The sequence below is a fragment of the Dipteris shenzhenensis genome, chromosome 3 (genome assembly GCF_047967505.1).
Source record: "Dipteris shenzhenensis isolate YYH24624 ecotype China chromosome 3, Dip_SZ_1.0, whole genome shotgun sequence".
NCBI classification, from domain to species: Eukaryota; Viridiplantae; Streptophyta; class Polypodiopsida; order Gleicheniales; family Dipteridaceae; genus Dipteris; species Dipteris shenzhenensis.
In genome coordinates, this window is record NC_141598.1 from 9,362,654 (window position 1) to 9,378,705 (window position 16,052).

Consider the following 16,052-nt stretch of genomic DNA (forward strand, 5'->3'; position numbering starts at 1 on the left):
TAAAAGCAACATGGATCCTCTCCAAGAAGACTTGTGCACTATGAATAGGATGTCTCGTTTGTGGCCCCAAGTGCATGCTTAGGGAAAAGTTGTCCTCCTAAAAGCAACATGGATCCTCTCCAAGAGAGGAGGCAGTAGTCAAGGTAGACATTGCCTCTTTTTGAACACCCACAGGGCACATGCATTGCTTGAAAGTAGCATTTTCAAAGGACAATAAGCTTGGTGGGCTAAAGTCCCATGATAGGCACAAGGTCTTACAAGTATTCTAAGCTGTAGGATTAGTGTAACGATAATTGTGATGCATTAGTGTAATTATGACTATGTTATATTATTGACATGACTTCTTTGTTGCTTTGATAGTTCATCCTCCCAATTATAGTGAAAGGGTACTTACAAGAAGATGTTAGAAATGCTACATTGAAGATCAGTGGTATTGTGAGGCATGCTTACTATCAAATCATATTGATTGCATTTTCTTTAATTTAAGTTGAATAATCTACAGGCTAATTATGAATAGATCTTACATGGGCATGTGAAATAGGTGGATATCTCAAAAAGAGATCTCCATATTGAGCATTAGAAGGCTAGGGTGGACACCATCGAAGCCATATGCTTGCTTGAGAAGCACTTTCCCTCGAGCATTATGACAACTCAAGTCCACTTACTTGTGCACAATATAGTTGATGATGTGGCCATTGCAGGTACCATTCATAGTCGGTGGATGTTTTTCCTCGAGCTGTTTATGAAAATTTTGAAGGGATTTGTAAGGCAAAGAGCAAGACCAGAAGAAAGCATGGTAGAGGGATGGCTTGTGCAAGAGTCATTAGTATATATCACGAAGTTTCTTGCATCCATGGATCCCGATATGATGCAGGCTTGGCATAACAATGATGATGATCGCATCGTTAGTGAGGTTCCCCAAGGAAAAGGGATTGAAAGAAAGATGAACAAAGAGCAAATGGAGAAATTCAATAAGTTTTGTATCCTCAATAGCAAGGAGATGCAGAAGCATCCAAAGTAGAAAGAATAGTTGCAAGGAAGAGATTCAAAGTAATGTACAGGGGATTGCAACCATATCCATAAGATATTGCCCTTCTCCCCACTCACATGTTACTTGATTGGCTACAACTAGCTCTACATAAAACCGAACGTGATGGAGAGACAATAAATGAGTGCAAGTGAGAGTTATCATCTGGATGTATGATGCATGTAAGTTTGTTACCTCTTGATGTAATTTAGTAATTATTTGTGGCAATATACGCTATAAACTAGATGCATCCTCATTGTTTTAATGATGCTCTTTTGTAGTACAAAAAGTATAGTGCATTATGGTCATATGGATGACATTTTTGCATGGAATGCATCGATTCAAAGAGAGTCACGTATGATAATGGAGTCATGGCTAACTTCACACAAGATAGCCAAGCAAGTGCTTCGAATACCAATCTTCTCTCCTCATAGTTGGATTAATGTGGGACCATATGTGAAATCTATGAAATTGATTTCAGACGATTTAGTATTTTCATTCTTTATGTAAAATGGTTTACAACTATTTACAATGGTCCCCATGTGATAGTGAGGAAAGACAATAGCAGTTTCTTTACAATAGACTCCACCAAACTTTGGACCGATGAAAGTGATACTTTTGTTCTTCCCGAGCATTGTGAGCAGGTGCATACCAATGATTTAATTAATTGAAGCTTTTGTTTTTAAAGATCCATTGGTACATGTACTTAAGCATAATTTCATATATATAATTGATGGCATTTGGCACCCATCTTCAATATAGATGGTTTTTCATCTGGATCATTCTGATCCAAGATGGTGGTACGTGATCCAATTTGCACCACAAAGTAAGAAAATTTTTGAAAATAGAAATGTGGATATGGAGATGCTACTACCAATGCCGGATCTAATTGATCCAGATGGATCTAGCGAAGAAGATGAAGATCACAATATGAGCCAAGAGGAAGATGTTGAGAGTTGTGGTGCCATGAGCACTTGTAGAGCAAAGGTATGAGCAAAGGACAAGCTGCCACATGGCATGGAGGAGATATCCCACATGTGAGCAAGCAAAATGGATGTAAGTACCCTCACCTATAAAAGGGAGGTTCATTTGAAGGAATAAATCAAGCACTTTGCACTATCTCAAGATTCTCTTTATGAGTCCAAGCTAATCTATCTTGGAACCTAATTGACTTGAGATACATGTCATGAGCACTCTCTTCATTATGTTTCCACACAGGTTCCATCCACCTTAGAGTGCTCCATAGATCCTGAGGCACACATGTTTTGTCATGGTATCAGAGCATAGGTTTAGCTCTCCTAGTTTAGCTCATTAGTAGTTCACTAGGGTTGCTCCCATTCCTAGATTAGTTTTAGAATGTAAGATTAGTTTTAGATCTCTGAGTTCTTCGTTTAGAGAGTTGAGTTCATTGTGAGCTTGAGTGTTTCTTGCTGAGAGATATTTTCCGTCCTCATTGTTCTTGTGAAAAAAAAACGATAGGGAGAGAGGATCAGAAATGTGCTTCTTGAGCCTCCATAGCTCTACTCCTGAATCCATGCCTTAAAGTGCAAGTACTACAAGCCTCCAAAGCCTTCACTCTCCCACGCTTCACTGCAACATAGGCTCCATATCCAGCAAAGGCACCATATCCAGCAAAGGCAATGCCTATCTACAACTTCTCGTTTGCCTACACTACCAGCCCTGAGGCGCTACACTCAAACGACCAAGCTACAACCATCAACATGGTTATCTACGAGTAGGCAGCCTGTAAATCAGCTTCTCGGCCGCCATAGCTTCGCTGCTACAACAACGAACGTTCTGCCTATCAGTGAGCAAAGGCCTCCAACAGTCAACTAAACGACTGCAAAGCTCTAGCGACTCCAACAAGTGACTCCAGCAAGGTAGCCGATAGAGCTAGAGTGGCTCAACAGCTCCTCCAACGTGAGCTCCTAGTAGCTGCCGCCAACGACACTCTCCAGTAGCAGACGAATCCCACCCGAATGCCCGGGCACTCCAACCTACACTTCGCCTTCTATTACGTGCCTCTCGTTGGAATTAGTGTAGCCGGGTCATGGTTGTCCCTCGCTTCGTCGAACAGCCTCTCCAACATCTAAACCCACCACAGCAACCAGCGAGTCTGAGGCTCCTACAGCTCCCTACGCCATCCGCCACTAAAGGTTTACTAAGAGAAAGAAGATCGAAAGGAAACGAAAGTAGTCTGTAAAGTGAAGGATGGAGATGGCCCTGGGTAGCGAAAGAGGCAAAACCAGGCATGGAGCTAGAGGCAGAAACTCTGTATTCAGATCAAAATGGTGGGAGAGGCAGCAATACAGATGATGAAGGGCATGATTCGCAGCTCAATAGGCACTTGCAGCTCCCACAACTACAACCTTCAACCAGACAGATCCTCTCCTTCATGAGCGACGCCATTAGATCGATGGACGGAGCCATCTCTTCTCCAAGGTCTCCACACAAAAAGGCACGTGGCAGAACATAAACCGTGGTTAAATATAGGTTTAGTTTAATGATGTTTGGTCAAAGTTTTGCCACATGGCAGATAAAACTTAATCATGATCTGGTTAGCTTAACCCACCATGGTTAGAGGTAGGGTTGGTTAACTACCACATAAGCATGCACAGTCAGCAGTGCCTTCCAAGCACAGAGTCCCTTTGTAAGCACAGTATGGAATTCAGCATGTGAATCCCTGTGCCACATCATCAAAGGCCCTCTTCTTCATAGAACCTTCGACAAGCCGTAACTCTCAATCCAAGAAGAATTTGGACATGCTCCAAAAAGGAAAAGTGATCGTCTTTTTGAGCTTTATGCGCCTGTCAGATCAGAATCATTGTATGCAATTAGACACTGCCAATATTGAAAGAAATCAATTGGTAAGACCTTTGCAACCATTGGAAAAAGCAAAGCATGAATGCAAACATCGATGTAAAAAGCAAGCCAAAAGCACAAGTGCATGAGATGACCATAGCAGAAAGCATGGCATCCACACACAAAGCATCAAGGCACACGGAAGAACAAAGCATCATGCAGGTAGCTACACCAAACAAAGAAGCAAAAGAGTCGTCATCAAGCCATGAGCCAAAAGGTGACATCAATGGAATGTATTGAAAAGCAAAAACCTTGCCAACCTTGCCTATTATGTTTTGTAATCAAACCTGACCACCTGAGAGTAGCTATGAAAGCACCCAGGGGAGATATTGACATGTAGAAACCACACTTGACCACCTTAAGTAGCAATGTATGCACTAAGGGGAGGTGATGGATTTGTAACTCACATCTGACCACCTTGCAGTAGCCAAAGGATCATGGCACCAAGGGGAGGTGTTGGGAGTTGTGGTGCCATGAGCACTTGTAGAGCAAAGGTATGAGCAAAGGACAAGCTGCCACATGGCATGGAGGAGATATCCCACATGTGAGCAAGCAAAATGGATGTAAGTACCCTCACCTATAAAAGGGAGGTTCATTTGAAGGAATATAAATCAAGCACTTTGCACTATCTCAAGATTCTCTTTATGAGTCCAAGCTAATCTATCTTGGAACCTAATTGACTTGAGATACATGTCATGAGCACTCTCTTCATTATCTTTCCACACAGGTTCCATCCACCTTAGAGTGCTCCATAGATCCTGAGGCACACATGTTTTGTCAGAAGATGCACATAATGACATCGTAAGGGAGGAAGATGGAGACCACGATATTGAGGAAGAAGATGATAATCATCAAGAATCACCACACTTTATTGAAGAAGATGATCAAGTCTTAGGTGAACGCATGATGCCAAAGTACAATGATGATATAGGAGATCAACTTGGTATAGAGTTAGAGACAGACTTGTTTGGTGCACTAGACTTGGCTTAGGATGAAGCCATTGATGTAATTCTCTTCATTGATTTTTTTCATCTCAAACTTAGACATGAATATATGAGCTTCAAGCTTGATGTACATGATCTTGTACTTTTATTCTTTCAAAGAATCAAACATGTATGAAAAGAAAAAAAAATTGTCATTGGGAAAAACTATCTTTAAAGGTCAGTATGGGCAAAAACACTCTCTGAAAATGTTGCTATAGGAAAGCATCTCAATGTCACTATATAATGACCGTCTATAAGTCTAATCAATGTTGCTATATAGTGACTTTGTATAAACATTGCTATATAGTGACACTTGACTAAACCCGCTTTGCTTACTGATGATTAGCATCCCATGCATGCTAAACGTCAGTCCTTAAGCATTAGAATAGGGCCCGTGTGTAGTAGTGTGAGGCAATGAAAAGCTAGGAGTAGGTGAGTTCTAGTTGATTAGTTATTAGAATGATTATGGGACCATAACCATTGTGAGGAAGTGTTTGAGAAACAAGATAAGAAAAAGGTGCATGAAGACAAGATGGGACAACTCGTGTGATGCAAGATGTTGAGTGCGATGAACATGCACTAACATAAACATTTATATATGAAAGTGGTACAGACCAAGAACTGGGGCGAGTCGAACAAACTTGCCCAGCAACCCATCATCTATCTAACTATATAACATATATGAGTTGCGAGCTAATGGATATACGCTTATCAAGCCACACTGGATTACTACCCTATGTATACAAATACAAGCTAGTCATTGTGAGCTACATAACTCACTAAACTTTGAATGAGTTGTTATTAGTGGACATAAGTGAGCCACTAAGTGTACTATATATTATAAGTAAGAAAAACCCCAATCAACAAAAGCATTAATTTATATGTTTTGTCCTTCTATGAGTTATTACTAGTCGGCATAAGCAAACCTCCAATTGCCATAGGCCCTAATGTATTCAAATTTATGCATGTGCAAGTTGCACATGTCAACATAAGAAAACTCCCAATCGGCACTTTCTAAAAAAATATAGCTTTCTATAAAGTAAATAAATTATTACTATTAAAAAGATGCTATTGCTATAGCCTACTAATTTCAACACAAGGACTTCAAATCCAAACACTTCTTAAAAACACACTACCATTTTTTGCATTTAAGAACTATGTAAAACTAAAAAAGTTTAAAATTTATCAACCAGTAAACCAAAAACATTATATTCATGCGAATTGAATCTAAGTGTGGGTAGATACTGGCCAGCAAATGCAAGCCCACCATTGACACCATATACTTTCATAAGGGATAAATAAAACCTATAAATTTTATTTGAAGCTTCCTTTATCCTTCTTTTAAAATTCCTTCTTAGCCTTTCCAAAACTCCCACGAGCACCAGAATCTCAGAGATGTGAATAGCACCACATAATGTTTTTATTTACCGTGTGGTTATAGTCAGTCCAAATAAAAAATCACTACTGGGCTGTTTAAAATCACTCCTAGGCCGATTGAAAAACGTTTTAAACATTTTAGAACATTGGTTTAAAACACCATTTTAAATCCTTATAGATCGCTAGACTTAATTTTCCTTTCATTGCTTGCGTGCCTTTTGAAAATGTTAACATAGGATAGTTAGTGACATATGTTTCCTTAAAATGTAGATGATTGCCTTCCTTAGTCGCATGACTTTTCCAAATGTTAGCATAGGATGGTTATCGACATATGCTTCCTTAAAATGTAGACCATATAGACTTTAGTCTTCATCTTTGACATTTAAATTACCAATTGATAAGTGGGCATAGAAGAATATTTGTAATCTAATGGATCTTGCAAGTGAGGAGGCTAGGAAAAAGAAGAAAAAGGCAAAGAATGAGAGAAAATTGCGGAAAAAAGAAGCTAGCAAATACCATCACATAAATGTTGCAATCACCTTCATAAAGGGTTGAGGCTGTTCTCCCATGTTTAACACTGATAAGCTCAAACATTATATATAGTTGGTAATCATATGTTTTGATGCAGATCTAGAATCGGCATTGAGGTGGCATCTTATGTCAACTATTCAACACTTTGCTTCACTTATAATGAATTTCATTTGGTAGAAGTTTGACATGACCAAACGTCATGTGGAACATGGGAAAAACGATAGGAATTGCAATTGATCATAAGCCATGTTAAACATCACAACAAGACAAAGCACCTACAGATGTGTACATAGACGCATTTACTCAACTAAAAAAAAACTTGCAAGTGCGTCTATTTCCATGTCTATTTGCGCATCTAGAGACCCGCATCTAACAATGCATCTATATAGTAGATAGATGCACGTATAGATGCGCATATAGATGCATAAATAGATGCTCTACTAGAAAATTAAAAAAATAGACAGATGCATCGTTAAACGTGTGTATAGACACATTTATAAACGGTCTTATAGACGCTTTTATAGATGCACAAATAGATGCTCGTCAAACAGACAGACGCTAATATAGACACGTTTATAGATGGGTTGATAGACGCACTACATAATATTTTTTAAATTTTGTGTGCTTGAACAAAATGTTGTGTATGTTGTGTATGCTATGTAGTTACAGGAATCCCATTTTCACATTGTGTAATTCAATTCTTACAGCCAACCGCATTTTAATCAGCACTCTTGCAAGCACGTCTATAGCCGACAATTACAATTCCAAATAAAACATTACAACTCTAAAACGTTTAGTTCACAAGGCATTAATTGATAGAATGTTGCACAAGAAAATTGAAAGCTCAAAAAGTGCTTGTATGTACATATAGCATGAAGCTAAGCCACGTCTTGTGGCTTCAAGTACCAAAAATAAGAGGAGTGTATATACAAGAGGCACGAAGCCAAGCCAGTGGCTTTAAGTATAAAAAAGAGTAGCTAGCACTACTTCTACGACTAATCTAACTTCTCCACATCCTCACTCCCTTCTACGCTTCCTTCTGTGCTCCCTTCTCTGCCTCCTTCCTCGTCTTCTTCCTCATCTTCTTATGCAGGGGCCTGTAAACAAGGGACAACATATGTCAATGTATGAAAAATCAAATCTTTACTTATAATATTGACATTATTTAATTACTTTCAAATACCTCGGGGGACGCTCCAGTAGCTCAGATATACTACTCCTCAGTAATCAACCCATCATTAGAGAAGTGCTTCCATGTATCTCCTTTGTGATGGTGGTGGTGGTAGGCTATCTCGACAGGAGTAGGGTATCTGCCCATGATATCAAGCTGCAAGATGATACAATTTGTGGAGGGGTTAGTACAAAGAAACAACCTCCTAATAAACTACATAGACAATATAATTTGAGATCGATACTTACAAATTGGGCCTCCCATGATTCAATACCCCCTGCTCCAAAATGCACGCTTCCATATTGCTCCATTTGGATCCTTCATGCCTCCACGTGCTGCAGACTGGGTTCCTTCTCGCTGACTTCATTGCTTTCTTCCACTCATGCTTGTGAGCGGTGTGGGGCGGACCAATGTGAACATGTACTATGCACACATATAAAAATACTCGCTTTTAAATATTTGGTACCTTCGATGCAAGGAAAATAACATGATTGTATTTGTATTTGAATTAGGTTGTCTATCAACCAATGGTGGATAATAATAGATGGTGGCATGTCATACCTATTATGCCATATTCCAAAGTGATGTATTGTACATTTACTAATATGAAGCGTATGGAGGATGATCATGGCCATGGAGGTGATGATGACCGTGATACAAGAGAAGAGGATGATCATGAGATAGGAGATACAGATATTGAGGACATTACCTGTGAGGACGAGCACATGAGTAGCACAAGTAGTAGTGGGTTGAATGTATTTGTAGATCTAAATACTTATTTGGATTTTGAAGTAGATAGTTTGGCAAGGGTTGATCTCATTGAGGATGAGATTGAACCGTAGCCCATCATTGATATTGGCAAAACTATTTTACATATTATCTCATTCTCCTCACCTCACTTAATTCTTGTATATGTGGGCTTGCAAAAAAGCATTGATGTTTTTGTTAAAATTATGTGCTTTGGTAATCATGGGCAATGTTTGGAAAGTAGTGATGTGCACCAAAATCTCACTTTCTGTATTCTCTGTTTTGTGTCTAAATACGTGTCTAATTCTTAGTGTAGGCGTGCTAATACGCATGCAAATAGACGCGCTGACAAACATAGTATTAGATAGGCCCGTATTTTTTCAATGTAGATGCGCTAATAGACATGTTAATACACGTACAAATAGATGAGTTGTTAGACGCGCTATTAGACGTGCCTGTAATTTCTCTATTCAAGCAATGCCTATAGACGTGCCCGCTATTTTGCACGTCTATCAAGCACGTCTATAGTTGCTTTGTGTTGTTGCGCATGTGTGGCGAGGAACGGTATGAATAATCAAAAACTAAAAAATAATCGAGATCAATAGAATTAAAAAATCCATTTTTCAGAAAATCTTTGCGAAAAAAGCCTTCAGTGAGTAATGCAAAACCATAACTTAGATGCCAGCCGTTCCTGCGGCCTTCGAAATCTTGCATCTGCTCGTCCATGTTTCGTCACAGTTGCCATTATTTGCTCTCGTTTCACTCTCTGAAAGATTTCCCTCTCTATCTTGATTATCGATACCTATCAACCTGTCCTCCTACTACTTATACGTGGATGCGTAATGTGAAATGAATAAAACTGAACCCTAAGTAATATAAAAGATACGATACCGTGTCTGAGAAGACAAAACTACTAGAACAATGCGCCATTTGGAAAACAATTTGACATCCATGATCCACGGTACTGAAACATATATATCTAGTGAATATTAAAAAGAGAATTGGCGATATAGATTATAGAGATCATGACACCACGAAGTGAGCTCCTAGCTCACTATTAGCGACTTTGTTACAAGATGATGTACACAACATTCTAAAAGCTTTGGGGGGGAAAAGTAGCCGCTTGCAGAACCACGGGGGTTCCGTGACGACCATCCAAGAACTTGTATTTTCATGACGCTGTACCTTATGGTGTTCTGCAATTCTCAACGAGGGAGATGGATTACACCTATCAACCCTAAAGAATGGTTCTCGTCGACACGCTGGAAGAAGTCCTATCGCTGATACGTAATCCAGCTCAATGGCTAGTATTATTACACTTTAGCTTCTAAGATTGACATAATCCAGCATTCCTAATATTATCCAAGCAGTTTGGAACTTTGAGTTCACCTCACATGAGTCTGGGATACACAACAGGTTCGCTGGCTTTGAGTATTCACATTAGTCAATGAATTCCAACCGTCTTATACGGTCTGGGGACGGGATAACGGAGACACCTTGCGCTACTTCATAGAGAAGACTGACACGAAATCGTTTTAGTCTCCGCAAGTACCAGTGCGCTCAGAATTCTTTGTAATTCAAAGCTGCAGAGCTGAGAGGTGCTTGGAACCTGCAAAAACAATCTCAATTGGATAATGACCTTGCAGACAACAGTGGGCAAAAGTACTAACCGTTGAGAGTGTGATCCCGCGAGTGGTCTAATAATTAGGTAGATTGATGTTACAATTAATGAAATTCACTGTATTCATGCATTAGATTTGAAGCGCACCACGAAAACCGGGATTACCTTTGCGTGAATGCAATGAAAATCAGATTCTGGGCTTGCTGAACGAGTGGCATTGATAACTTCCACGTTCTGGTCGTATAGAATCTGCAAGAGCCCTGACCAGACGCCCTTCTTCCTCATAGCCTTTAAGGTGATGAATGCGTCACCTCCGAAAAATCGAACAGCAACATCCGTGGACGTATCATCATCCTGGCCGAAGTTTTCGGTCGGTTCAATAGAGGTCGCCTCCTGGGAAGCTCGGTCTGCTTCTACTTCGATTTCTGCTTCTGCATCGGCTCCTGTTGTTCCACCATCTTCACCCGACGCTACATTGCATTCACTGGTTGGCATGGACGCGGCTATCTTATGCAACCCCATTTCTGCAATCACCTTAGCCTTCTTTAATGCAAGTTCTTCCAATTGTTGGCGCAAGACACGAATATATTTCATTGTCTCCGTCAGAACCGAGCACCTGTCCGTCTGATCTTGCAGCGACAAGCTCAAAAGTAAGAAATTTTCCAAACTGTCATTTGTAAATGACGCAACGCTAGGATATATTGCCTGTTGAAAAAGAAAAAGAATAGACAATGCAGAATGCACGAGATACACTATGTATTCAAAAACAAGTTGAATGACATTCAAATGGCCTGCCCTATGGCCCTAGAAGCAAAAGCAGAAGCAACAGCAAATGAGGAGGTCCTGGAGCAATTGGCTGCATCAGGAAGGTGTGGAGGTTGGGAGTCATTGTCTTCACATACTTAGACCCTACTGAGAATTGAAGGGCCCTTGTCTAACTCAATACTTATCATTGAAGTCCTACATGAATCTACCGACATTGGAGGGATTTAGGCAATATGCATGCACTACCTCATTGAAGTTCTCCATTACCTCCTATGACCTAGTTCTACACAAGTAGTCATCTAGCTAGAGTAAAGGGTGCATTCTGTCCTATCATGCCAAGCAATCTAATTCATAGTCCCACGATATCATCATCTTTTCCCAAACAATGCATCTTGGCATCAAAAGGCTTGGTTCACGCATAAGTGAGTGGATCTTCCACTCCTTCCAAAATGTTGTAGCCTTTACCATGCTTACTATTTGTCTCTTCTCCTGTGATACAAGGGCTTTTAGGCAAAATTTCTTTTGATTGCATCAATGTGAGAGTGGCTTGATTCCATAGGTAGCAAGCCATTCTAGCACTATATAATATATTGAAATTTTGTCTATAAATACTAATAACTTTTTGACACTTCATTATGAATGTCATTGTTGATCTTGCATCATCCAAAATCCTTTTGTACCAAGTTGTATATGGTTTTTTATGGCAATCTTGGAAGACAAGTTCTAATCCATGTGCATTGCATCCACCAAAGTGAAGGTGCTTATACTCTATTTTTAGGATATTACCACCATAGGTATGCTTTTTTGAATTGTCCATGGTGACTTAAAGGTTTTTAGTCCCACCTTGTCAATCATTCTATGATAACACATGCATTCAAGAGAAGGGATTTTATTTCTTGGGGCGTTTTAGAAATTATATATATGCAAAAAAGGTCTTTTTAATTTAAAAGTGATAGTTTCCATATCAAGAAGGGGTCTGTTAATTTAAAACATATGTATAGAAGGGGTTTTAATTAAAAAGTGAGAATTTTCATACAAAAGAAGTACTTTTGGAAACATAAAGCATGTATAATGATTTTAAAAATCTATAGGTAGAGCATTAATTTATAAATACACCTTGAACACACATGTATTATATACTATATGGGGATTTTACATAATTATGAACACCCCAAGTCACCTCATAACACACACATAACTCTAAGTTAGTTCACCCTATTTTGGGTATTTTGATTCAATCATACCCCAACACAAAAGGGCCATAATCCTTTTAAGATCAAGAAGAGATTGCCTAACTCTTAAGATAACTACCATGTCTCTCCCATTAAGTTCCACCTCATCTCTTATCATTCATATATGACTCAACTTGTAAGGTACACGTATACCATACCTCAAACATACTATATGTTCCCCCTTAAGTTCCACCTCAGCTTGTGAGTTACACATATACCATACCTCAAACGTACTATATGTTCGCCTTAAGTTCCACCTCATCTTGTATCATATACCATACCTCAAACATACTATATGTTCCCCCTTAAGTTCCACCACAACTTGTATAATATATATAGTGGTTCAACCTCTATTGTACCTATTTCATATTCTATTTAGCCAAAAAAAAGTGCCTCCATACCTTAAATGTCTCAATTTCCCATATGCAAATGCTGGAACATTATGTTAAGCTCAAGAAATTCTTAACAAGGAGCTATGTTTGGTGATATTGTTGTAGATTGGTGATCTTATTATAGATGGGTTCCAAGATAGCCGCTCGAGCCTAGGACTTTCATCGGGAAATGAATCTAACATAGTCCATTTGGTGAATGGCAATGATATGTGTATGCTCAATAGGAATAAAAATCCTTATTTACATGAGTCCACTTATGACTTATCCTAAGGAATAGGGGAATATAATTTGAATGAGAACATAACAAGAATTGAGTCTCTATTTTCATGAAGCACACATACCTATAGCATAACCATATAAGCCTCATCTACCAAAAACTCCTATTGACCCTTTGATATGCTTTGTTGAGGACACTTTGTCTTGACATAATTTGATACTAGTTGCCTTAGGAGAAAAGTAGAGATGATTGAGTACTATAAGTCTAGATCATTTTCTTGATAGATACTTTTCGTACTAGAAATGAGTACTACAATCCTAAATCCTATTCTTGATAGATATTAATCACAATATCTGTACTAGTACCACATTTGTAGACATTAGTCCTTTTAACGCTTCATAACAATATTATCCTTACCCTGCTATATTCCAATGCAAAATCAAGGACTTTGACAAATGTTTTCGCTTGAGAGGTAAAGTTGATAAACTAAGGGATAGTTGAGAGTATAATTATTAACTCTTTGAGTGGCATTCCTCCCTAATTGAAGAAACTTAAGTATGCTACAAAAATATTGAACTACACTCAGTTAAAATTATGTAGGCTTTGCAAACCCTCATGTTTTACAAAGATTGGGGGTTTGGAAATTCGCCTAAGCACTACATATATTAGCATATAAACACACAACACACTTTTTTTTTGAAAATTTATGTGTGTTTGTCACCATAATGAGTTATGTTTCTTTCTTGTGAATTATTTCACACCTTTGAGCTCATCCAAATGATCACGAACTTAATAAGTTTGTTGAGATCTCTATATCTATCACATAAACTAAGGATCCATCACTTTCCTTAATGAAGAACATTAAGGAGGAAAATGGAGAGTTATCATACCTATAAAGTTCTTGCTAAAATTGTATGTACCTATTTTGCAACCTATAGAAAACATATATCGATAATTTTCCAAAATTCTTTTGCACTCTCCAAATGGATTGAATGATTCACTTCCTTTTTGGAAGGGGTTTTATTTGGAAAACATCAAAATTAGACAATTGAAGAAGCGACCCATACATACGAATGTCACATAGTAAGGGTATTCTCCTACAGATCCGTCTATCACAGGCAAATATCCTTGAAAGTTCATGCCAATTATTTTTTGTATATCAAGAGCCCTCAAGATCTTAATACAATATTAATAATTTCAAATATTGAGCAAAATCAAAAGCCATCATAAAAAGAATAGCCACAAAAACCAATCGCATGCTAAGACCCAATGGTCACATTTTACTTGTACATGATAGAATGAGAGTTGATATGTAAGGATATTATACAGTCAAGTGACGTGTAACGGATGTATCCAAGGCCTTTTTAAAATCTAGGGATGGTGCTACAATATCTATTATATAGAAGGCTAAATGCATATTTACAAAATATAAAGCCTTAAGATTTCTTGACATTGTGAACTTGGTCACATTTGGAGCTAATATTGAGTTCTCAATTAGCAACCTCAACCAAGCATCAATGCTCCATATTCATAGTTGTCACTTAAATAGCTTGAAATATTTTAGAATTTATTGAGTATTATTGGTACTTCCACAATCCAATAGCATGAAAGCATCCCTTCCATTCATACTCCTTTACCCCTATAATTTGTAGTCATTGTGAATATGTATATTATAAGGGCATAATTCATGATTGAATAAACATTTACATAAGTGCTATGATAGGAGTAATCATGATCTATATTTTCATTATCATCACTATTTCCCTGAGCTATGGTCTTTCAAATTCAAGGTTTTGTTAAAGTGTTCCTTTAACAATTTCTTCACTTTATCTTGCTACTTCACTTCATAATAAAGTGGGGCTATTTTTCATTTTATGCCACAAATTCCAAACTATCAAACTGGAAGCTTATCAAAAGCTTATTTTTTAATGTTAGTCATTACTAGAAAATGCAGACATTTCCTCTTTGCACAAGTATTTTCTTTTTCTATCTCAAGTTCTACATTGTTCTTTATGAGTGGATCCCTCTCATGGGACGCATCTTCGATGAAAATCAAAATATATTTGATAACAATAAGATTTCTACACTTCCTTGAGTATCCCTATGCTTGTAGTTAGTTCTATGATTTGGCTATCTCTCTCAAGACTAAAGCTCGCATTTCTTTTTCTTGTTTCTTTAGTAATTGATATGGTCATGTGTTCCTTCATATTTTCCTTATTTGTCATATTTTTCTTATTTTCTTCTTAATTTCCTTGTAGGAAACTTCTTCAAGTATTTGAAAAATGCCCCAAGCCTTCCCAAACTCATGTAAGTCATTTTCTCCCCCTAAAATCAAAATGAAGACCTCATAAAATTCATCTCAAAACATAGACCAAATATGATTTGAATAGTCTAAAATCAAGATGGAGGCATCCAAACTAGATACAACTTAGCTATTACAAGCTTTGCACCAAGTTTGGGGACCATCAGAGGCCATTTGCCCTTCATTTATCTTAAAATTGAGGCCCTGGTACTATAAATTGGGGATTTTATCCATCTATAGGTCATATGAATTGGGGCTTTTCAGTCTAGTTGCAATTCCTACTCTATTTTAGATACTTAGATGAGTCTAGGAACATGCCCAAAATCATTTTCTTAGAAAAAAATATAGTGTAGTTTCAATCTCATGATAGTCACTCATAAGGTTGAAAACCATAAACTCCATGATGCATAGCAGGACTAGCTACTATGACATCCCCACTAACGTCATCATTGCCCAATAGTGGGTGTAGTTTGGCAATCATGACATCAGCCAATAGCACTTGAGACTTGGTAGTGAAGGGCCTAGTCCTTAAGGTGGTATATAAGATCAACATTTGTCACTAGTTGGAAACATCAAAGCATCAAACAAAGATAATTTCAATGAGGTCAATAATGCAATCCTAGTCCATATGGCTTGATCGTTGAAGGAAATGATAGGCTCATTAAAATACCAAAAGATTGCACATATCTCACATCATGAATGCATTTAGACCAAATAAAATATGAGTGTTTGACCATGCCATTTAAGATAAGAGAGTATTTTTTTCTAGTCAAAAATATTTACCAAGATTACAAACAAGTTGCATGAGCAAGACAATTTTCACAA

At 38.0% G+C, this 16,052-nt stretch overlaps 1 protein-coding gene across 1 annotated transcript in view; it reads right to left on the minus strand.

Annotated features, from left to right (window-relative positions):
* Positions 1 to 9,706: 9,706 nt before the first annotated feature.
* Positions 9,707 to 16,052, minus strand: part of LOC147903325 (uncharacterized) — a 28,057-nt gene continuing 21,711 nt past the window's right edge. Inside the window, exons 2-3 of the mRNA XM_087373104.1 lie at positions 10,485 to 10,943; positions 9,707 to 10,307 (exon numbers count right to left, since the gene is read on the minus strand). Coding sequence (XP_087229230.1) covers positions 10,206 to 10,307; positions 10,485 to 10,943 — 561 coding nt within the window. The 3' untranslated portion in view covers positions 9,707 to 10,205. The remainder of the gene's footprint in view (positions 10,308 to 10,484; positions 10,944 to 16,052) is intronic.